The sequence below is a fragment of the Miniopterus natalensis genome, chromosome 12 (genome assembly GCF_054644295.1).
Source record: "Miniopterus natalensis isolate mMinNat1 chromosome 12, mMinNat1.hap1, whole genome shotgun sequence".
NCBI lineage: Eukaryota > Metazoa > Chordata > Mammalia > Chiroptera > Miniopteridae > Miniopterus > Miniopterus natalensis.
The window spans coordinates 62,101,945-62,119,690 of record NC_142092.1 but is presented as its reverse complement, the minus strand read 5'-3'; the positions used below and the strand labels follow the sequence as shown (position 1 = coordinate 62,119,690).

Sequence of the window (17,746 nt, the reverse complement as noted above, 5' to 3'; positions counted from 1 at the left end):
ACACAGCCGGTGTGAACGCAAGCGCCGGAGGCAAGCTCTGTGACCGGGCAGGGCTCCGATGCAGGAGCAAGGACAGCCGGCTGAGAGCAGACAGACAGGGTGACGTTCACACCTGGGCTCCACCATGGACTGTGGGCAACTTAACTTCATGTCTCTCAACATCCGTTTCTTTTACAAAATAGGGTTATAGAAGGGTGGTTACAACAACACGTTTGAAAGCACCTACAGCCTTGACTGGCACAAAATAGGCAGCAATCATTGCTGTTGTTCCCCATCAGATATCTATCCCAAAGTAAGAAATGGAATAAAAACAGACCATGGCACTGACTCGGGATGCGAGCCTCCTGCAATGTTCTCTCGGCTGGGGGGTCACGGGCAGCGATGGCTTCCAGCCAAGGCGAGGAACAGGAGGCCTGACTGGTTTCACTGCAGGCCTGGTGGGCACCTCAGATGGTCAACCCCAAGGTCATTTCCTCCGATGCACTCGCAACGATTTGTAATTGTTGCGCCTGAACGCTTCCTTGCTTGATGGATCGCCTGTCCGTCTCCTCCTCTGTACCTTGAGTCCATAGAGACAGGGGCCTCGTGGGTCTGGCTTTCCACTGCCATCTCAGGACCCAGCAGGGTGCCTCACACCAGGTAGGCACTCAGCTGAAGGATGAATGAAAGTCACCTTGGGGGTCACACACAGGGATGCAGCGGGAGGGGCTGGAATCTGGGAAATGGGACTCAGCAGCAGCAACAGCAGCACTAGAGACAAGTTAGGAAGGATGCATCCTAGGCAGGGGGTGTGCCGGGGACACAGAAGCTGGTCTTAGTGAGAATGAGGCCAGACAATCTACCAGAGCCTAGCCTTTCTGGGATGCTGTAATTATCAGCGTAACTACCTAGCTCAAGATCTTGTTATTTCCATGTAGTCCCGCCTGAAAGCAGAATTTCTTCAAGATCCTTCCCCATCTTGGACTCTACGAACTCGGCGACTAACCTCACAACATTCTACTGAAGGGGATCAGACCGACCCTTCTCAGACAACAGCGTTGGCAGGGTCACCCGGCTAACAGAGGCAGTCATTCCCCCAACCCTCAAAACTAGACCACACAAAGGGCCTTTGTATTTCCGGAAGCTATCCTAATAAATGCACTATGTCTATGGCCTGAAGGAGGAATATGAGGCATAGGGATTGAAACGAAACCCCACCCCTTTGTCTTGACAGTGACCATTTTTCTGGCAGTGTTCTCTTTCAACCACAACTGCTCCACAATACCTTCCCCCACAGAAAGCAAAATCTACATAAACGCAGTGCACACAGATTGCTTCCCCCTCCTACCCCTGGTTGAAAAAAACGTCTTGCACAGAGATAAAAATTAAACCACATTTAGTCATCAATGTTGCAAAGAGTCATCATGAAAAATAAAATAAAATTTCATGAAATGGGGCCAAAGCTGGAAAATTGAAGTTATAAGATGTCAAGACCTATAAAGAGAATTTCTCACTTCCTGAGAAAAATCATTAAACTCTGACTCTTGGGGACAGAATTGTATAGGTGCCCATTTGATTATATTTTTAATAATACAGTTCAATTTATCTGTATTATTACTTTGCCTACTTGATCTAAGAGGAAGATCTCTGTAAAATGTCTCACTTTGATTATAAATTCATCAACCTGTTGCACTTCTCTCAGTTGTTTTCTTTACACATTTGGAAGCTGTGTTGTTCCTGGATGTGAGCACAGAGTTCACTTGTCTCTCAGTGAACCATCCTTTTTGTAATTAATTAATGATACTTTTATTCCTAAAAAACCCACCACACCTTTATTTTGCAGATGGCATGATTTTTAAAAATCACCTGAGGACATGCTTATTGATTTTAGAGAGAGGAAGGGAGAGAAGGAGAAAGAGAGAGGGAAGAATTATTAATATGAGAGGAGAAACCGATCGGTTTCCTCTCGCACCTGCCCCAACTGGGGACTGAACCCGCAACCTGGGCATGTGCCCTGACCAGGAATCCAACTCCCAACGTTTTGGAGCCAAGGATGATGCTCCAACAGAGTCACACAAGCCAGGGCAGGTGACATGATTTTATTTTTTAATTGTTTTTAGTTTTTTAAAAATGTTTTTATTGATTTTTTAGACAGAGAGGAAGGGAGAAGGAGAGAGAGAAACATCAATGGGTTGCCTCCTGCACGCCCCCTACTGGGGACTGAACCCGCAACCTGGGCATGGGCCCTGACTGGGAACGAAACTGGCAACCTCTTGGTACGTGGGATGACCCTTAACCAACTGAGCCACACTGGCCAGGCAGATGACATGATTTTAATATATAAAATCCTAACGATTCCATCAAAAAAACCTCAGATCTAATCAACACATCCAGTAAAGTTGCAGGACACAACATTGGCGTACAAATATCGGTAGCATTTCTACATACTAACAGTAGATTATCTGAAAGGAAAATAAAGAATATTATTCCACTTACAATAGCATCAAAAACAATAAAACACTGGGAATAAATTCAACCAAAGAGGTTAAAGATCTCTACACTGAAAACTACAAGACGATAAAAAAAAAAAAAAAAATCAAAAAAGACTCAAATAAATTAAAAGGTATCCTGTCTTCAAGAATTGGAAGGATTCATCCCAGCAGCGAAGCTCAGCAGTTAAGCATCGACCTAGGATCCAGTGGATTGCAGTTCGATTCCCGGTCAGGGCACATGCCCAGGCTGGGGGCTCGATCCCCAGTCAGGGGCGTGCAGGAGGCAGCCGATCAATGAATCCCTCTCCCTTCCTCTCTCTGAAATCAATAAAGACATATTAAACAAAAATTGGAAGGGTTAATATTGTTAAAATGTCCATACTGCCCAAAGTCATCTATAGGCTCGATGCAATCCCTACCAAGATTCCAAAGGCATTTTTCCAGAAGTATTTTGCCAAATATTTATATTCTCCCCCAGCTTTCATTTGATGAGTACTTGGCTAGTATATATTTTTCCTTTTCTTTCACTGTCAGACTTTTGTGCCTATGTCTTAGGAGATCTCTAAACATCATATAGCTGGGCTTTGTTTAATACAATCCGTCCCTGAACTTTAACAGGCATGTCCCACTTCCTGTGATCACTGATCTCTTGGCTTATTGCTGCAACGTCACCTTCCATTTCTTCCCTCCTTGGCTTTCTCCTCACTCTCCTCCCGCCCACCTTGCTGCCCACCTGCGTCACCACGACATCAGCTCCTGAACTCAGAGCCCAGGCTTCGCGTTTCCTTCTTACTCCTGACTCCTGGGGAGTTGCCTTCCTTCATTTTTGAGATGAACTTACAATTATTTAAAAAGTTATCTTTCAGCCAGCGTGTGGTATGCGTGCGTGCGTGCATGTGTGCATGTGTGTGTGTGTGTGCGCGTGTGTGTGTGTGTAAGGAAGCAGGACCCCATCAGCTTTGGTGCCATGCTCTGGAAGGTTTACACAATCTGCCAGCTTTCTTTCCATATAGGAACGGGAGTTTTGGTTACAAATAAAAGCATTTCTGTATTTAAAAACATGTATTCTAGAATTGGAATTTTCTCCCAAAACACTGAAGCCCAATATATACATATAGACTAGGAGCTGAAAGAGCCCCAGCTACTCAGCAACACCCCTAACCCCCCTTCCCCTGCATGTCTATTTGGAGCGCAGCTTGAAAACTCCCGCTAAAGGCTCCTGCCCTACACCCCACATCCTCAGCATGTTTAACCATGGTCACCCCACATCCTCGGCATGTTTAACCATGGTCACCCCACATCCTCGGCATGTTTAACCATGGTCACCCCACATCCTCAGCATGTTTAACCATGGTCACCCCACATCCTCAGCATGTTTAACCATGTCCACTCCACATCCTCGGCATGTTTAACCATGGTCACCCCACATCCTCGGCATATTTAACCATGTCCACCCCACATCCTCGGCATGTTTAACCATGTCCACCCCACATCCTCGGCATGTTTAACCATGTCCACCCCACATCCTCGGTATGTTTAACCATGTCCACCCCACATCCTCGGCATGTTTAACCATGTCCACCCCACATCCTCGGCATGTTTAACCATGTCCACCCCACATCCTCAGCATGTTTAACCATGTTCATCCCACATCCTCGGCGTATTTAATCATGTCTATCCCAAATACAGGAAAATGCAAAGCGTCTCTTTGCAAAAATCTTCTAAGAGTCTTACCATTTGATTACAGTTGAATCAGAAAAGAACCCAAGCTACCAGCTTCCAACAATGTGTTTTATCCCAACTCCCCAACAGTCAATTCCATTGCGAGTTACATGGCCCACATGATTTTACATGTTTGAATGGCATGAAAAGAGGGCAACTGTGTACACCAGGGGACTTCCATTCTAGTTCCTGGCTGCTGGTTCCTGTCTGTGGCTTGGATGAGGCCTCCCCTCCACCATGCTTGACATCTACAAGCAGGTCAGATGAGAGGACCTTGAAATTCACGTCCATCTCTGATGGACTCAGAGGATGCTGGAAGCTGTGTCCTCCTAGCATGTGCTTGGCAGCCTGAGGCAACAATGACTCTGAGGCATGAAAGCTTTGCCTAAAGTCACGCAGCAAGTAGACAGCAATATGGATCTAAGATTCTCCAAGTACAAATCTGAAATGCCCCCTTACACTGGCGGGAAGGGGTGAGGGGTGGGCGAGGTTGCAGGCGGAATCTGGCCCTCTGCTTGTTTTTGTACTGTTCACAAGCTAAGAAGGGTTTTTCATCGTTAAGCGGTTAAAGCAAATCAAAAGGAGAGTATGTTAAGATGTGAAAATTATATGAAATTCACATCTCAGTGTCAGAAATTCCAATTTCATTAGAACTTTATTATAAAAAAACGGTACTTTATTATTATATATTGAATTTTATCAATAAAAGTTTCTAGAAAAACTGTTCTCTCATTATATAAGTGCCTACATACTATCCTCAAGTTTCCCTCTTGGTCAGCAAGGCCTCAAATATTTTCTAACTGGTCCTTTACTGAAAACATGGAGCCAGGATCAAAACCTACTGCTCTTCCACACACCACAAGCCAGGCTGTGTCTCACTAACAATGGCCTGAGGTCAAAACCTCTTTAGCACTGTTGAAGACAGGCAAGGTAGCAGAGGTACAAAAAAGTATACGACATACCTTGGAGATATTGCGGGTTCAGTCCCGGACCACGGCAATAAAGCCAGCCGTAGCCTTCTAGCTGGTGGAGGCTCATGCCTCCCGTTTGTAAAAATCACAACACCTGGGGAGCTCAATAAAGCCAGGGCAATAAAACAAGGTGTGCCTGCAGTCTTTATATCAGCTACAAAAAGATTAGGATCAGAGATCGGGCCCTCCCTTGACCAGCTGTAACACATTATGGTTTTGTCACATAGTTGAGCCTCAGTTTTCCCATCCACAAAGTGGGAATGATTGTGTTAACTTATAAGCGTGTGAGGATCAACCCAGGTTTTACCAGAAAATAGAGGCTTCACAGAATATCAATACTTAGAGGTTTCACAGTTCATCCCAATATTTTGTCACTTTTTCCTCTGAGGAATGAAGTCTATTCCTCTACTCCAGGGGTGGGGAAGCTTTTCCTGCCAAGGGCCATTTGGATATCTGTAACATCATTCATGGGCCATACAAAATTATCAACTTAAAAATTCGCTATGGAAAAAGCTCCTAGATTTATTGAATTTCCAGTCTCGCCTGCGTGGCCTTGGTAGGGCCAGACCAAATGATGCTGCGGGCAGCGTGGGGTCCTCGGCAGGGCGTTCCCCACCCTGCTCTATTCCTTGAATCTGAGATGGCCTCAGGACTTTCTAACAGCCACAGAATGAAGTAGGAATGAGGTGTGCCTTCTGCACTTAAGCCTCAAAGGCCTTGCAGCTCCTTTTCTTGCTGTGTTTGGAGTCGTCCACATGTTACCCAGCCTCAGATAGCTGGCTGCCCACAGGTACATGACCTAGGACCGATGAGCCTGCCCCTCCCAGACCAGAAGACCAGCCCAGCTGAGCCCAATCCAAATGCTTGAATTAAGAGCCAAATAAATGGTTGCTGTATTAAGTCACCAAGTTTCAGGGTGATCATTTGCCACAACTCTCACTGACAGAACACCAGACCACTCTAATGAAGGAAATATCCCAGAGTGGTGTCCGCAGGAGCCACCAGGACCTTGTCCAGAGCCTTGCATTCAAGGCTGTTTGCAGTTGACTCTCCACCAGGCCAGGCCAGGCCAGGCAGAATGAACTGACAGCCACCTGACGTATTTCAGATGAACAAAGAAAACCGCCTGGAGGAGACATACATTTTCAGGAACGCAAACTTCTCTGAAAGACACATCAGGGAAGATTTATGGAAGCAGCTGTGTGCTTGGACTACAAATCAGCTCTCCTACGCCTCAGCCCAACACGACCTGGGGATGGCTGGGTAGTAGCGGTACCGGCCCTGGCAGCATCTCTTAGGAGGAGCCCAAAGTCAAGAAAAGGAAAACCAGGGCCCCTGGCAAAAGGCTCCCAGATCAAATATGCATGTCATGCCCCATCTTTGAAGATGCCAAGGCTCTGATTCTAGAAGGCAGTGAATCTGTGGAGTGCTTTAAAGGAGGATTTCCATAGCATTCCAACACATTCCCCTAAAGCACGCTCCCAAGATCAAGCCCTTTGCTGGAGGACCCACTGAAGGTAAAAGCTGGGTTCAAATCAAGTTTTCTGACTCCAAATACAAGGCTTCACATGAGATAATAAATGCTCCCAATCAGATTTATAATCAAAGACCATTTGAGTTGGGGGAGGCCTGTGGAAAGGATCTAGCCCATCACCTTTGCTTTCCAAATTAGCAGCCAGGATTCATTAGTACTTACTGTGTTCGGTGTGGCCTGTGGAGCACTTTGCATACATTAACTCCTACCCTCCTAACGAGGCTCTTGGTACAATTAGCAGCTTGGGTCACGGTGACTTAGCACAGTTAAGTCACTTCTCAAAGATCAGCAAGTCAGAGGCAGAGCTGGCAGATGTGTCCACCTGGACCTGACTGCAAAGCCTGAGCTCCTTTCCACAAAGCCACGCGGCTTCTTAGATGGGAACACTGAGGCCTGGGGAGGGAAGGTCTTGTCCAAGATCATGCAGCCCATTTGGCTACTCGTCCATTAATTCATCAAGTGTTCGCTGAGCATCTGCTCTTTGTCAGGAACGAGGCTGGTATGTGGACGCAAGACCTGACCTGGAAACAGTCGCTGTACTTAAGGAATTAATTAAGGGAGAAGAGAAGTGGCCATAAATTACCTTAATGAAAGGTAATAAATGACAAATATCATAAGGAGCATGGGGAAAAGGTTATCAAAGTTTGGAGGAAGTTTGTGTGGCTTTTATTTGGGAAAATTTTGAAAAGACTTCATGGAGAAAGTGTCCTTAAGATTCTGAAGGACGGGCAGGTTTTTGGCATCTGGCAATGGGACAGGGAGGAAAATCAAGCTGGAGAAATGGCACAGAGGTAGAGAAAAGGGGTTTCTCACCATAGATTTGGGGCTAGACTCCAGGTACCTGGGGTCTATCCAGTCTTTTTCCTATCCTTCGAACTCCCTCACGGTTTCAAGTTGAATTTTATTTTGATTAGTCAGTATCAGAACTTCCTTTGGCAAAAGGGGCAGCGAGCTCCGCCCAAGCTCCTGGGTAGGAAGGGGAGGCTGCTGAGGGGGCACAGGGCTCGGGGAACGAAGATGGGGACCAAAGGAATAAAGGAGGGGTCCTGTTGGCTGCCTGTTTGATAGTTAAGCACAGCAACAGCCAGATAAGGCAAATGATTTAAAGCCATTAATGTTTCTGAATGTTTTCCCCAAGTAAGTGAATAATTTATAGCCAGGTACTAATAAACAGGAAAAAATATATTAACATCTGCCTGCACGCTGAGGCCAGTGTCTCGGCATAAAGGAGCACATCCATCGGGCTCACCCACCAGGGAGCATCAGCAGCCGGGATGCGCCTCTCCTCTGGGTGCGGGCACAGCCTGGAATCCTGGCGGGGAGTTCCAGGGCCTGTCTCTGCGGCGGAACTGGTGTCTGCCCAGCTCACCAGCATCTTCTTTGTTCACAGTTTTCCCCAGATATTCCCATAATGCCCTGCACAGTGTCACTCCCATGTGCCTTCCTGTATTGTCTTTCTTCTGCCAGCAACGCCTTCTCCTGATTAACACGAATGCATTCTTCAAAGCCCACCTCCTCTGTGAAGCCCCCTTTAATGAGTCTCCCAGTCTAGGAGGCAGCCCAGGCCAGCCCACACCACCTTCTCAAGTATCCCATTGTAGTGCAAATGGCCAACACCCTGCCCTTCACTACACCATGGAGTGCTGAGGGGCTGAGATCTGGGTGGCACACCTTATACACATATGACACACTGAAAATGTTGAGTGAGTGCCTTAAAATCTCATGGAGCACTGGACAGTGACATAGCCACTGGGGTTGCCTCTGCTGAGGACATGGCACTGGATTCCTGGGGCCAGAGGCAGCCCGTAAGGGGCCAGTCCTGACTGTTTGCTCAGAGAGAGATGCCTCGCTTTCCAGAACCCTGTAGCTCCTAAACACCCTCATAGCAGCACAGATACTAACACCTGCCAGTGCAAGATAAGCTACAACTTCTTTCCAGTATTTAGACTAGGTGCTTGCAATTTCACAACTCAAAGGTCTAGGTCTGACCAGCTAAGACTAAAATTCAAGTCTTTGAAGAACTAAACTGTTGGCTCTGTCAGGGCTCTGAATTCACTTCAGCAAGTAAATGAACCTAAGTTTCAATTTTCTCTTTTGTAGAATGAAATGTGGGAAAGTTTTTATATGAGATATACTTGATGAGCACAGATCTTAGAACATACTAAATGCTCAACAGATGCTCATTGCACCACATCTTGTCAACCCTTTGTATACCAGGAAATCTCAACTATTTCCTTCTATCTTTCCATTCATCCATCCATCCATCTATTCATATATTCTTCCATTCAGGCAGTGCTATTCTATGCCAGTTCTGCGTTAGGCATTTGGGATACAGAGAGACATAAATCATTGTCCTTTCCATCGCAGGACTGTCAAAGTAAAGAGGGAGACAGGTGTGTCCACATGTATTTACGCTGGACTGATTACGATTAGTGCTGTGACAGAAGGTAGCATTCCAGTGCCTAGAAAAGGAGTGGCTCGCTCAGCTTATTTAGGGTGTGTGCGGGGTCTTCACAGAGAAGACTTTGAGACTGAATTTTGAAAAAATGAGGATCAGTTTATTGCCTGAAGAAGAGAGAAGGGAGAAGAGGAGGGTATTTCAAGTAGAGAGTGATCGGTGCACACACTTGGGAGGCGTATGGGGAGAAGGGAAAATGGCCAGTGTTCTGGAGGCAGCAGAATACAGTGGCTTAGGGCCTGAAGGGGGCCAGAGGGAGGCTGGAGTCCAGGCGAGAAAGGAGCTTTGTGTAGTAGGCTATGGCTACTTTTAAATCCTATTAAACAACATGCCCTTCATACTATAGATTCTTGCTTCTAAATCTGGGTAAATGTATCCCTAATGGGTAATGATCCTGACAAAATTAATAGTCATAATAAAATAGTAGTGATAAAGGCAGTAAACAATAAAGTAACAGAGTCCACGGGTTCAATGTGGCTCCATGCTCAGTGCTTTACGGCAATATCTCATTTGGTCCTATGGACACCCTTTGACGATGGGACATTACCATCCTAGGATAATCAGCATAGGATGGTTCTTCCTGGGATGTCCATGTCACCTTAAGACCTGAGAGACTGTTAAATAATTCAACTGACAAATAATTTAATAATTTAGACTAAAACAAGCATATTTTATGAAATAGAATGTCATGGATTTTTTTTTTTAAAGATAGAACCTGGGATTTGGGACTTTGACAAATGTCTTTTGAGCTCAGCTGCAGACTCTCTGGGGTATGCTGATTCTCATCTGCCTTCACTGCAGGAGCCTCCAATGCAAGTGACAGAATATCAGCAAAATGTTCTGGGCAGCAGAGTGACATGGATTTAGTGTGTTTTCAGAAGATCACTCCAGCCGTCAGGATGGAAGATGGGTTTGTGGACGAAGAGGCCGCTGCAAGAATACGACGGTGGGTAATGAAACCTCAGCCATGCCAGAGGCAATGGCCCGGACACAGGGGATGGATGTGTGCGCCTCCGGAAGCCAAATGAGTGGGACCTTGACGACAACCAGAAAATTAGCTTCTCTTTACTGAGGGTCAGCTGTGTGCCAGACACTGGACCACACATTTTGCAGGCATTCTCTCACAACCTACACATGATTTTGGTATTTTACAGATGAGAAAATGAAGCTAAACAGAGCTCCTTTTGCTTAAGATCATTCCATTAGCCAATGGTTGAACTGAATTTCAAATACAAATTCTTGCTTTTAAAGACCACCGAACCTCAGGAATCCCATCCTCACATCCCAGGAAGCCTTACCCTGTTTTATCTGAAAGTCAAGGTCTCCTTTACAGTGCTCATGGACTCAGGGGAGTGGCTACCCAACAGCTGCCCCATAAAACCCCACCGCGAAGACAAAGGCAGCCGCCAAGTCCTCCACGGCCTTCCTGTCTGCCTAAGGATGATGCGTTTTGCATCCACCAGGCCCCTCGGGAGGAAGCCATAGCTACAAGAACACACTGGAGCCGCCTTCAGCCACGTGTTTAATTCCATGACAACAGCTTTCCGCTACTCATTCTGCTGCTTACCTCTGGGCACCACGGGCTGGGCACGAGGCCTAATGAAGCCAAGAGAGGCCAGGTGCTCCCGCTCTGGGCCAGAAGGCCCACAGCCACCTCAGTGGCAGGAAGGGGAGAGAGACAGTAAAAGACTGAGGATTTAGCCCAGCCCGCATGGCTCAGCGGCTGAGCATTGACCTAGGATCCAGGAGATCGAGGCTCAATTCCTGGTCAGGGCACCTGCTCAGGTTGCGGGCTTGATCGCCAGTGGGGGGCATGCAGGAAGCAGCTGATCAATGACTCTCTCATCACTGATGTTTCTGTCTCTCTCTCCCTCTCCCTTCCACTCTCTGAAATCAATAAAAAATATTTTTTTAAAACAAAGACTGAGGATATAGGACACCGTATCTGGGATTTTTGATGATCAGTGGGCTAACAGAGCACTTCCAAATTTGTGTTTCTATGTTCGCTTCTGTTCTTCAAGATGCTAATAAATGTTCCGGGGGTAGGGGCCAGGGAGGATAGTCTGGGGTGAGGATGGTTTTGCAGGCATAGAGGTAAACAAAGAAATCCAGCTCTCCGTAGTAAAGGACTTCCCAGGGTCTTCAAGAGTCTAAGGTACATTGGGAAATTCCCAAGAGAAAGAGGCCATGTGCAAATCCCCAAAACTTTTATTAACCATGAAGTTGCTTTGTCCAAGAAAACCTTGAGGACCCTTGGTGGGGGTGTGTGAGCTGCGGATTGCAGGGCTGGTGCCTACTCTTCTTGGACTCTGTTGCAAAAACCTTACCCAACCTGGCAGTAAACTCACAAGCTCAATGTTATTAAGCCATTTTAAAAATTGTTTTAACAGCATCCTCTTAAACACATTTAATCCACTATGCGTCAGTGAGTCTGTTTCTAGGAGAAACAGGGCTCCCTGGAGGTCGGCACCAGGAGGCTTTGGTTTATCCTGGATCCCTCTTAAACATCCACTTGCAAGTTATAAAACTGGGCCACTTTCCAATGATCTTTGATGTTAATACACTCATTTATTCAACAAATGTTCATTAGACACTTTTTCTGCATTTGGTTTAAGAATATGAAACATATTTTAGAGAGGAAAATAGTAAACAAGCAAACAAATAAAAATAATTTTAGTTCCTAATATTATGGAAGAAGTACAAAAGGGGGGTGTAACAGCAGCAGGCTGAGGGTGGAGAGGAGGGGACCGTCGGCTGGGGTGGGCATGGAAGACAGTTCTGAGGACTTAACATTGGAGTTGAGAGCTAGAAGGTGAGAAGGGGCCGGGCAGCCAGGAGAGCAGCTGGGGTGCGAGAAGAGGCCTGGGAAGGAGAAGGGACAGGCAGTTCTCAGACTGCAAAGCGGAGAACCATTTGCTGTGTTCTTGCAACAGGAAGGAAGTCCTTGTGGCTGAAGCAAAGGCAATGCCAACCGAGTGAAGAGGGCAGGAGCCAGGCCCGGATGGAACAGGGTCTGAAGCCAGGGCCAGGGGTTCGGCTTGTCTTCTAAGGATAAAGGGAAACCAGGGAATGGTTTTAAACAGAAAAGTAACCTTATCTGGTGCATGCTTCTGAAAAGGTTACTCTGGCTGCTTCAGGGAGGCTGCACCTCAAGGAGGGTACAGTTGCAAGTGGGAGTTGAGAGGTGGCAGCGGACATAATGGTGACAAAGGTAGAGAGGACAGATCGCAGATGCATTTAGCGGGAAAATGAATTTCTTCTTGCATTTTCTTAGGCCCCATTTAACTTGTAAATTAAAATAACTTGATATCTAATTAGAGTCTAAGTCAAACAACAGATTTTCTTTAATAATCTGATTCTGAAATTCTGCTCTAAGAGAAGGAAACAGATTCCAAAGTAAAGGCCAAGTTTTATGCCAAAAAGAAAAAATGTTCCATGTGTTACTGTTTATGATGGTGAACTATTAGAAAGAGCCCAGATGCTGAATAATAGGGGCCTCGTTAAGACAGCTGTGGTGCATAAAAGGAAACTTTTGAGGGGAGAATTCGGTGACATAAAAAGTGTTTAGAATATGACACTAAGAAAACAAATTCAGGCCGGTAAAGAAGAGGGAGCTGTTTTGGGAGAGATAAAGGAGGGTGATTCTTGGTGAATGGTGGAGGAAGAAAGATGGATAGGTGTGGCTGAGCAAAATTACAGGTGACCCTGAATGTCCACCCAGAACAAATAAAATGATGGCATTTATTCAGTTCCTGACAAACATTAGCTGAGCATTCCAAGGTGGTCTACACTCATCATTTAATCAAATTTTTTACAGCAATGCTCTGATGTAGGGATTCACATCCCCATTCTACAGGAGAGGAAACTGAGGCTCGGACACCTCCCATGACTCTTCTAAAACCATGCAAGTGGAACCTGACTGGGCTGGGATTAGCACCCAGACATTGCTGACCTCAAAGAAACTGTTCTTTATCACTCAAATGGTTCAACCTGGGGTTGGCCACATGAGTTCCAAAAAGGGACCTCACCATCAACTTCTGCCTTGATTTAAGACCTCAGCATAATGTGCAGATTTTGATTTTTCAATGGATACAGCACTTCACAGGATTAAGACATAGACATTCTCTCAACAAATAGCCAGTGTCTACCGTGTGTTCAGGCACTGATTTAGGCCCAGAAATGGGAAGGTGAATCAAACCATAAGATAACTCCCGCTTTCAAAGAACTCTCTGCCTAGCTAAGGAGAGAGCCATACAAAAGAAAAGCATATTACTAAAACATGAAATCAGTGTTTAACACATGTATAAAGATACTGGAGAAGTCACGCAGGCGAGAATTCAGAGTGACTTCTGACTGTGACCATTAGTGATGTCTTCATGGAAATGTGCCATTCAAGTGAAATTTGGAAAGACAGTAGGGCTTCGCTAGCATAGAACACAGTGGCCTCATTAAAAAGTCTGGAACTCAGACTGCTTAATTCTTCCTGGCTCTAGTGCTCACCAGGGTATCCCTCTGGCCAGGTTATTGAGCCATCTGGGCCTTAGTGATACCATCTGTAAAATGGAAATTATCATTGTATCTGCTTCTTTAAAAAAGAAAGAATAATTTATTGATTTTTAGAGAGGGAGGGAGAGAAGAGAGAGAAACATCAGTGTGAGAGCATAATATCGATTGGCTGCCTCCTGCACGTGCCCCGCCGAGGATCGAGCCCGTAACCTGGGCATGTGCCCTTGACCAGGAATCAAACTGGAGCCCTCCCAATGCACAGCACAATGCCCAACCAACCGAGCCACACTGGCCAGGGCCATTGTACCTGCTTCTTCCGGTTGCTGAGGAGCAAATGAGCGAAGATATATACAGCATTTAGCCTGCTGCTTGGAATAAGTGTCACTAGGTGACAACAATTATTCACAGGGTCCAGACAGGGAGATCTGGGGCCGAGCGAATGGTATGGAAAAGAACATGGGAGTGAGTGGAAAAAATGGATTTAGAAGAGACGGCAGAGAGATCAGAGCTCTGCGGAGGCCCTGACGGTCCTCTTCATAAGCCTGAGCACTTCTGAAGGGGCTGGACAACCCCTGAAGCCGGGAGAGAGGAGCAGTGACGTAATCAGAGCCAAGTCAAAAGGAACTGGAGAAGTGAGAGGCAGAGAGGAGAGAGCAGCTGGAGGCTACTGCGTGGACTGAAAGAAATGAGATGAGATTTGGGAATCGGGCAGTGCTGAAGGGATCTGTCCCATCCACAAAGTCACACAGAGGGTCAGAGGAGAAAGGAAGGAGGAGGGAGGGGGAACGGGGAGGAGCGGGACAAAAAAGAGGTGGTGAGACCAGGAGGACTGAAGGGGAGGAGGCAGTGGAGGGGGAGGGAAGATCTACTTTCCATTGCACAGTGGGCTGTGTGCTAAGATGTTACAGCAACCCGGTGAGCTGGGCACATAGCTTGAAGGAGCAGAGTGACCCGCCAAGGTGACACTGCTGGTTAATTTGAATTTGAACAGAAATGCAAATGCAAACTCAAATGTGAACACAAATTGAATCCGGCTCAGAGTAATTTACAGAGCTCCTGCCCTTGACCACCACACTCTTCAGGCTGTGAAAGAATGAGCTGGAACCTTGCTGGGGATCCCAGCCTGAGGGTCCCCGCATGAGAACATTCTGCCTCTCTTGCCATCCCCAAAATGACACCAGCTTCAACTGAAAGAGCATCAGCCCTGCTCAGGCCCCGGGATGGGCACTTTCCATAGAGTACTGCAAATCTTCTCAACCACTGAAAGGCGGATGACACATCCCCATTCGCAGACAGGCGGCTGGGCTCAGAAACCTTAGCTCGACACCCAGGGGCACAGGCACAGTGTCAAGGCCTCCGCCGAGACGATCCATCAGGGAGACAGTGGCACGAGTCCCATGAGCACAGGGAAGCAGGGAAGGGGGCCGGGCTCCGGCTCCTTCTGGTGCCAGCCGAGCCCGGGCCCCGCGACGCCCTGGCAGGAGGTGGTGGCAGAGCCTACCTCGGGACTTGCTCCTCCGCTTCCGCTTCCCGGCCGAGGCGCTGCGCGGCGCTGGCTGCAGCTGAGCGATCTCGATGGGCGTGTTAGCGCGGAAACTCTCCTTGAACTTCTGCATCAGGGACTCCACTGTCTCCTGCGTCGCCTCAGCTGCTGCTACAGGGTGGGCAATGGGGCTGAGGTTAGGGCTTGATCCACCCCCAGTCCCTGGAGGACTGGGCCTGGCTCCCCGGAGTCCCTGGAGTTCCCTCCCTGACCCAGGGATGAGACAGAAGCCGCAGGTGCCAGTACAGATGAATGTACTGGCTTACGCACTCACTTCTTTTCTTTTTAAAATGTATCTGTATTGATTTCAGAGAGAGGAAGGGAGAGGGAGAGAGAGAGAAACATCAATGATGAGAGTCATTGATCGGCTGCCTCTTGCATGGCCCGTACTGGGGATCGAGCCCACAACCCGGGCATGTGCCCTGACCGGGAATTGAACCATGATCTCCTGGATCCTAGGAAGATGCTCAACCACTGAGCCATGCCGGTCAGGCGCCGCACTTATTTCTTGAATACCTATTATGTTCCAGGCACTTCCTCCAACCCCTGTGATATGGTGGTGAAAAGTCAGACACAACGCATGATTCAAGGAATGCAGAACTGGGTAGTATTGTGCCAAACCTCTGTCAGGGAAGTACAGAGAGTAAGAGGAGCAGCAAGAAGGGTCATCTCTCCCATTCTGGGAGTCAAGGCAGGCTTCCTGGAGGAGGCAACATCTTCACTGCAATTTTAAGAATGAGTGAGAATGAGCAAAGAAAGTAGGATCAGGGTGTGGTTACTAAAACAGATTTGGGATAAGAGTGCCTTGGGTAGAAGGAAAGGCATGTGCAAGTATCTGAAGCCACAGAGCATGGTGCCTGAGAGATGAAAAGGAGTTCAGTGCAGCTGGAACAGAGCATGCAAAGAGAGGATGCAAAGAGGCTGGCTGGAGAGGTCAGATCACCCTGTAAGTCGCGCTCAGGAGTATGGATTGTATCCTAATGGCTAAAGTTCAACACTGAAAGGTATTAAACAGAAAATTGGCATGTTCAAGTTAAGTCCCTTTGTTAAAAGTTGTAAACAAAAGTATGGACAATCCGAGCAGAGGCGACGAGAGAGGCTGGTACAGAGGCTTTTGCAGTAGCCAGAGGCAATGGTGGCTTGAACCCAAACAGTGGCACTAAAGGTGAACAGCAGAATGGGTCAAACAACATTCTGGGAGACAAAACTCTGGTATCGTGATATGTAGATCACTTGGTATGATATCCCCATTTTACTTCAGTATATATACTTAAGAAAATTAAGGCCCCCCTGCAATGAGGCATACAACTCACTCCAAGCTTGCATGTGGCAAAGTCCAGCCTTCCAACTCCTAGTCCAATGTTCCATTTGTATCAATACTGTCCAATGGTTTGTCAGCAGCCACATTTCCACAAAACTTCAGAACTGAAAATAGTAGAAAGTTGCAGAGAATGGAAAAAGTGAGGTCAGTCAGGGAGAGAAAAAAAGAAGATAAAAGGAAAAACACCAGAAAAGCTTGAAAAGGAAGGAGAGAGGTCACATAAAAGGCAAGGAGAAAGAAGAGAAGGAACATGGCTTAGTGGCCTCAGTGCCTTTGTTCTGAGACATCCCCAAAGAGAGGCCCGACTTTGAAATCTTCAAGCGCGGCCCTCCCTCCATCTATGTCTTCAGAACCTAGGAAATTTCTCCAGTTGGGGCTACTTGCTGTCTGATGCCAAGAGATGGGACAAGCCAAAAGTTTCTGTTTCTTTGAAGGGGTTTCACTAGACTGGTCAAGAAAGGCTTCTGAGCATCCCAACACCGATGTCTAAGGAGCTCCTATTTCCCCAGGAAATTGCATCAGCTGAGACAGTGTGTCTGCAGGGCTGCTCATACCCAGAAGGCAGGTCTGGGCATTGGCTCTGCGAGAAGCCCCATCTTTGGGGAGACAGTGCAGATTCATGTTTGCTATGGAAAAGACAAATGTCAATACAAACAAGCCATGGGGTGGCATTATCACTTCCTTGCCTGCCTGTCTTGCCCTCTCTCTCCCAGATAACCTCAGTCAAGTCTACATAAAGGTGAGCAAGATCACAATCCTGGGGACCCTCCTCCAAGCCTGTGACGCAGAGCCCTCCAGTGAGCGGCTACAGTCCAGTTCTGACAAGCACTGTCAGGCCCAATCCTGATGCTTTACACCCAGATAGCAGAGTAACTTGCCCAAAGTTGTAAGAGTTATGCTATTCTGTGGTCAAAAATCTAGAGTAACTTAGTACACAGCCTGCTGTGTATTGAACTATGTATCCCCAAATTTCATGGCTTGGAGCCTTAACCCCCAACGTGACGTGTGTTTGGAGATAGGGTGTTTAGAAGATAATTAAAATTAAATGAGGTCATACAGGCGGGGTCCTAACTATAGGGTTCGTGTCTTTATAAAAAGAGGAAGAGAAACTCCCTCGGTTGTACACACTAAGGAAAGGCCATGCATGGGAGCACAGGGTAAGGAGACGGCTGTCTAAAAGCCAGAACCCACCCACGCTGGACTTCTGGCCTCTAGAACTG

The 17,746-nt window shown here is 47.0% G+C and overlaps 1 protein-coding gene across 2 annotated transcripts in view; it reads right to left on the bottom strand.

Moving 5' to 3' along the window:
* Positions 1–17,746, bottom strand: part of ASTN2 (astrotactin 2) — a 694,472-nt gene that overhangs the window by 470,564 nt on the left and 206,162 nt on the right. For both annotated transcript variants that reach the window (XM_087822856.1, XM_087822857.1), the window contains exon 4: positions 15,164–15,316. In XM_087822856.1, the coding sequence (XP_087678982.1) occupies positions 15,164–15,316 (153 nt within the window). The remainder of the gene's footprint in view (positions 1–15,163; positions 15,317–17,746) is intronic.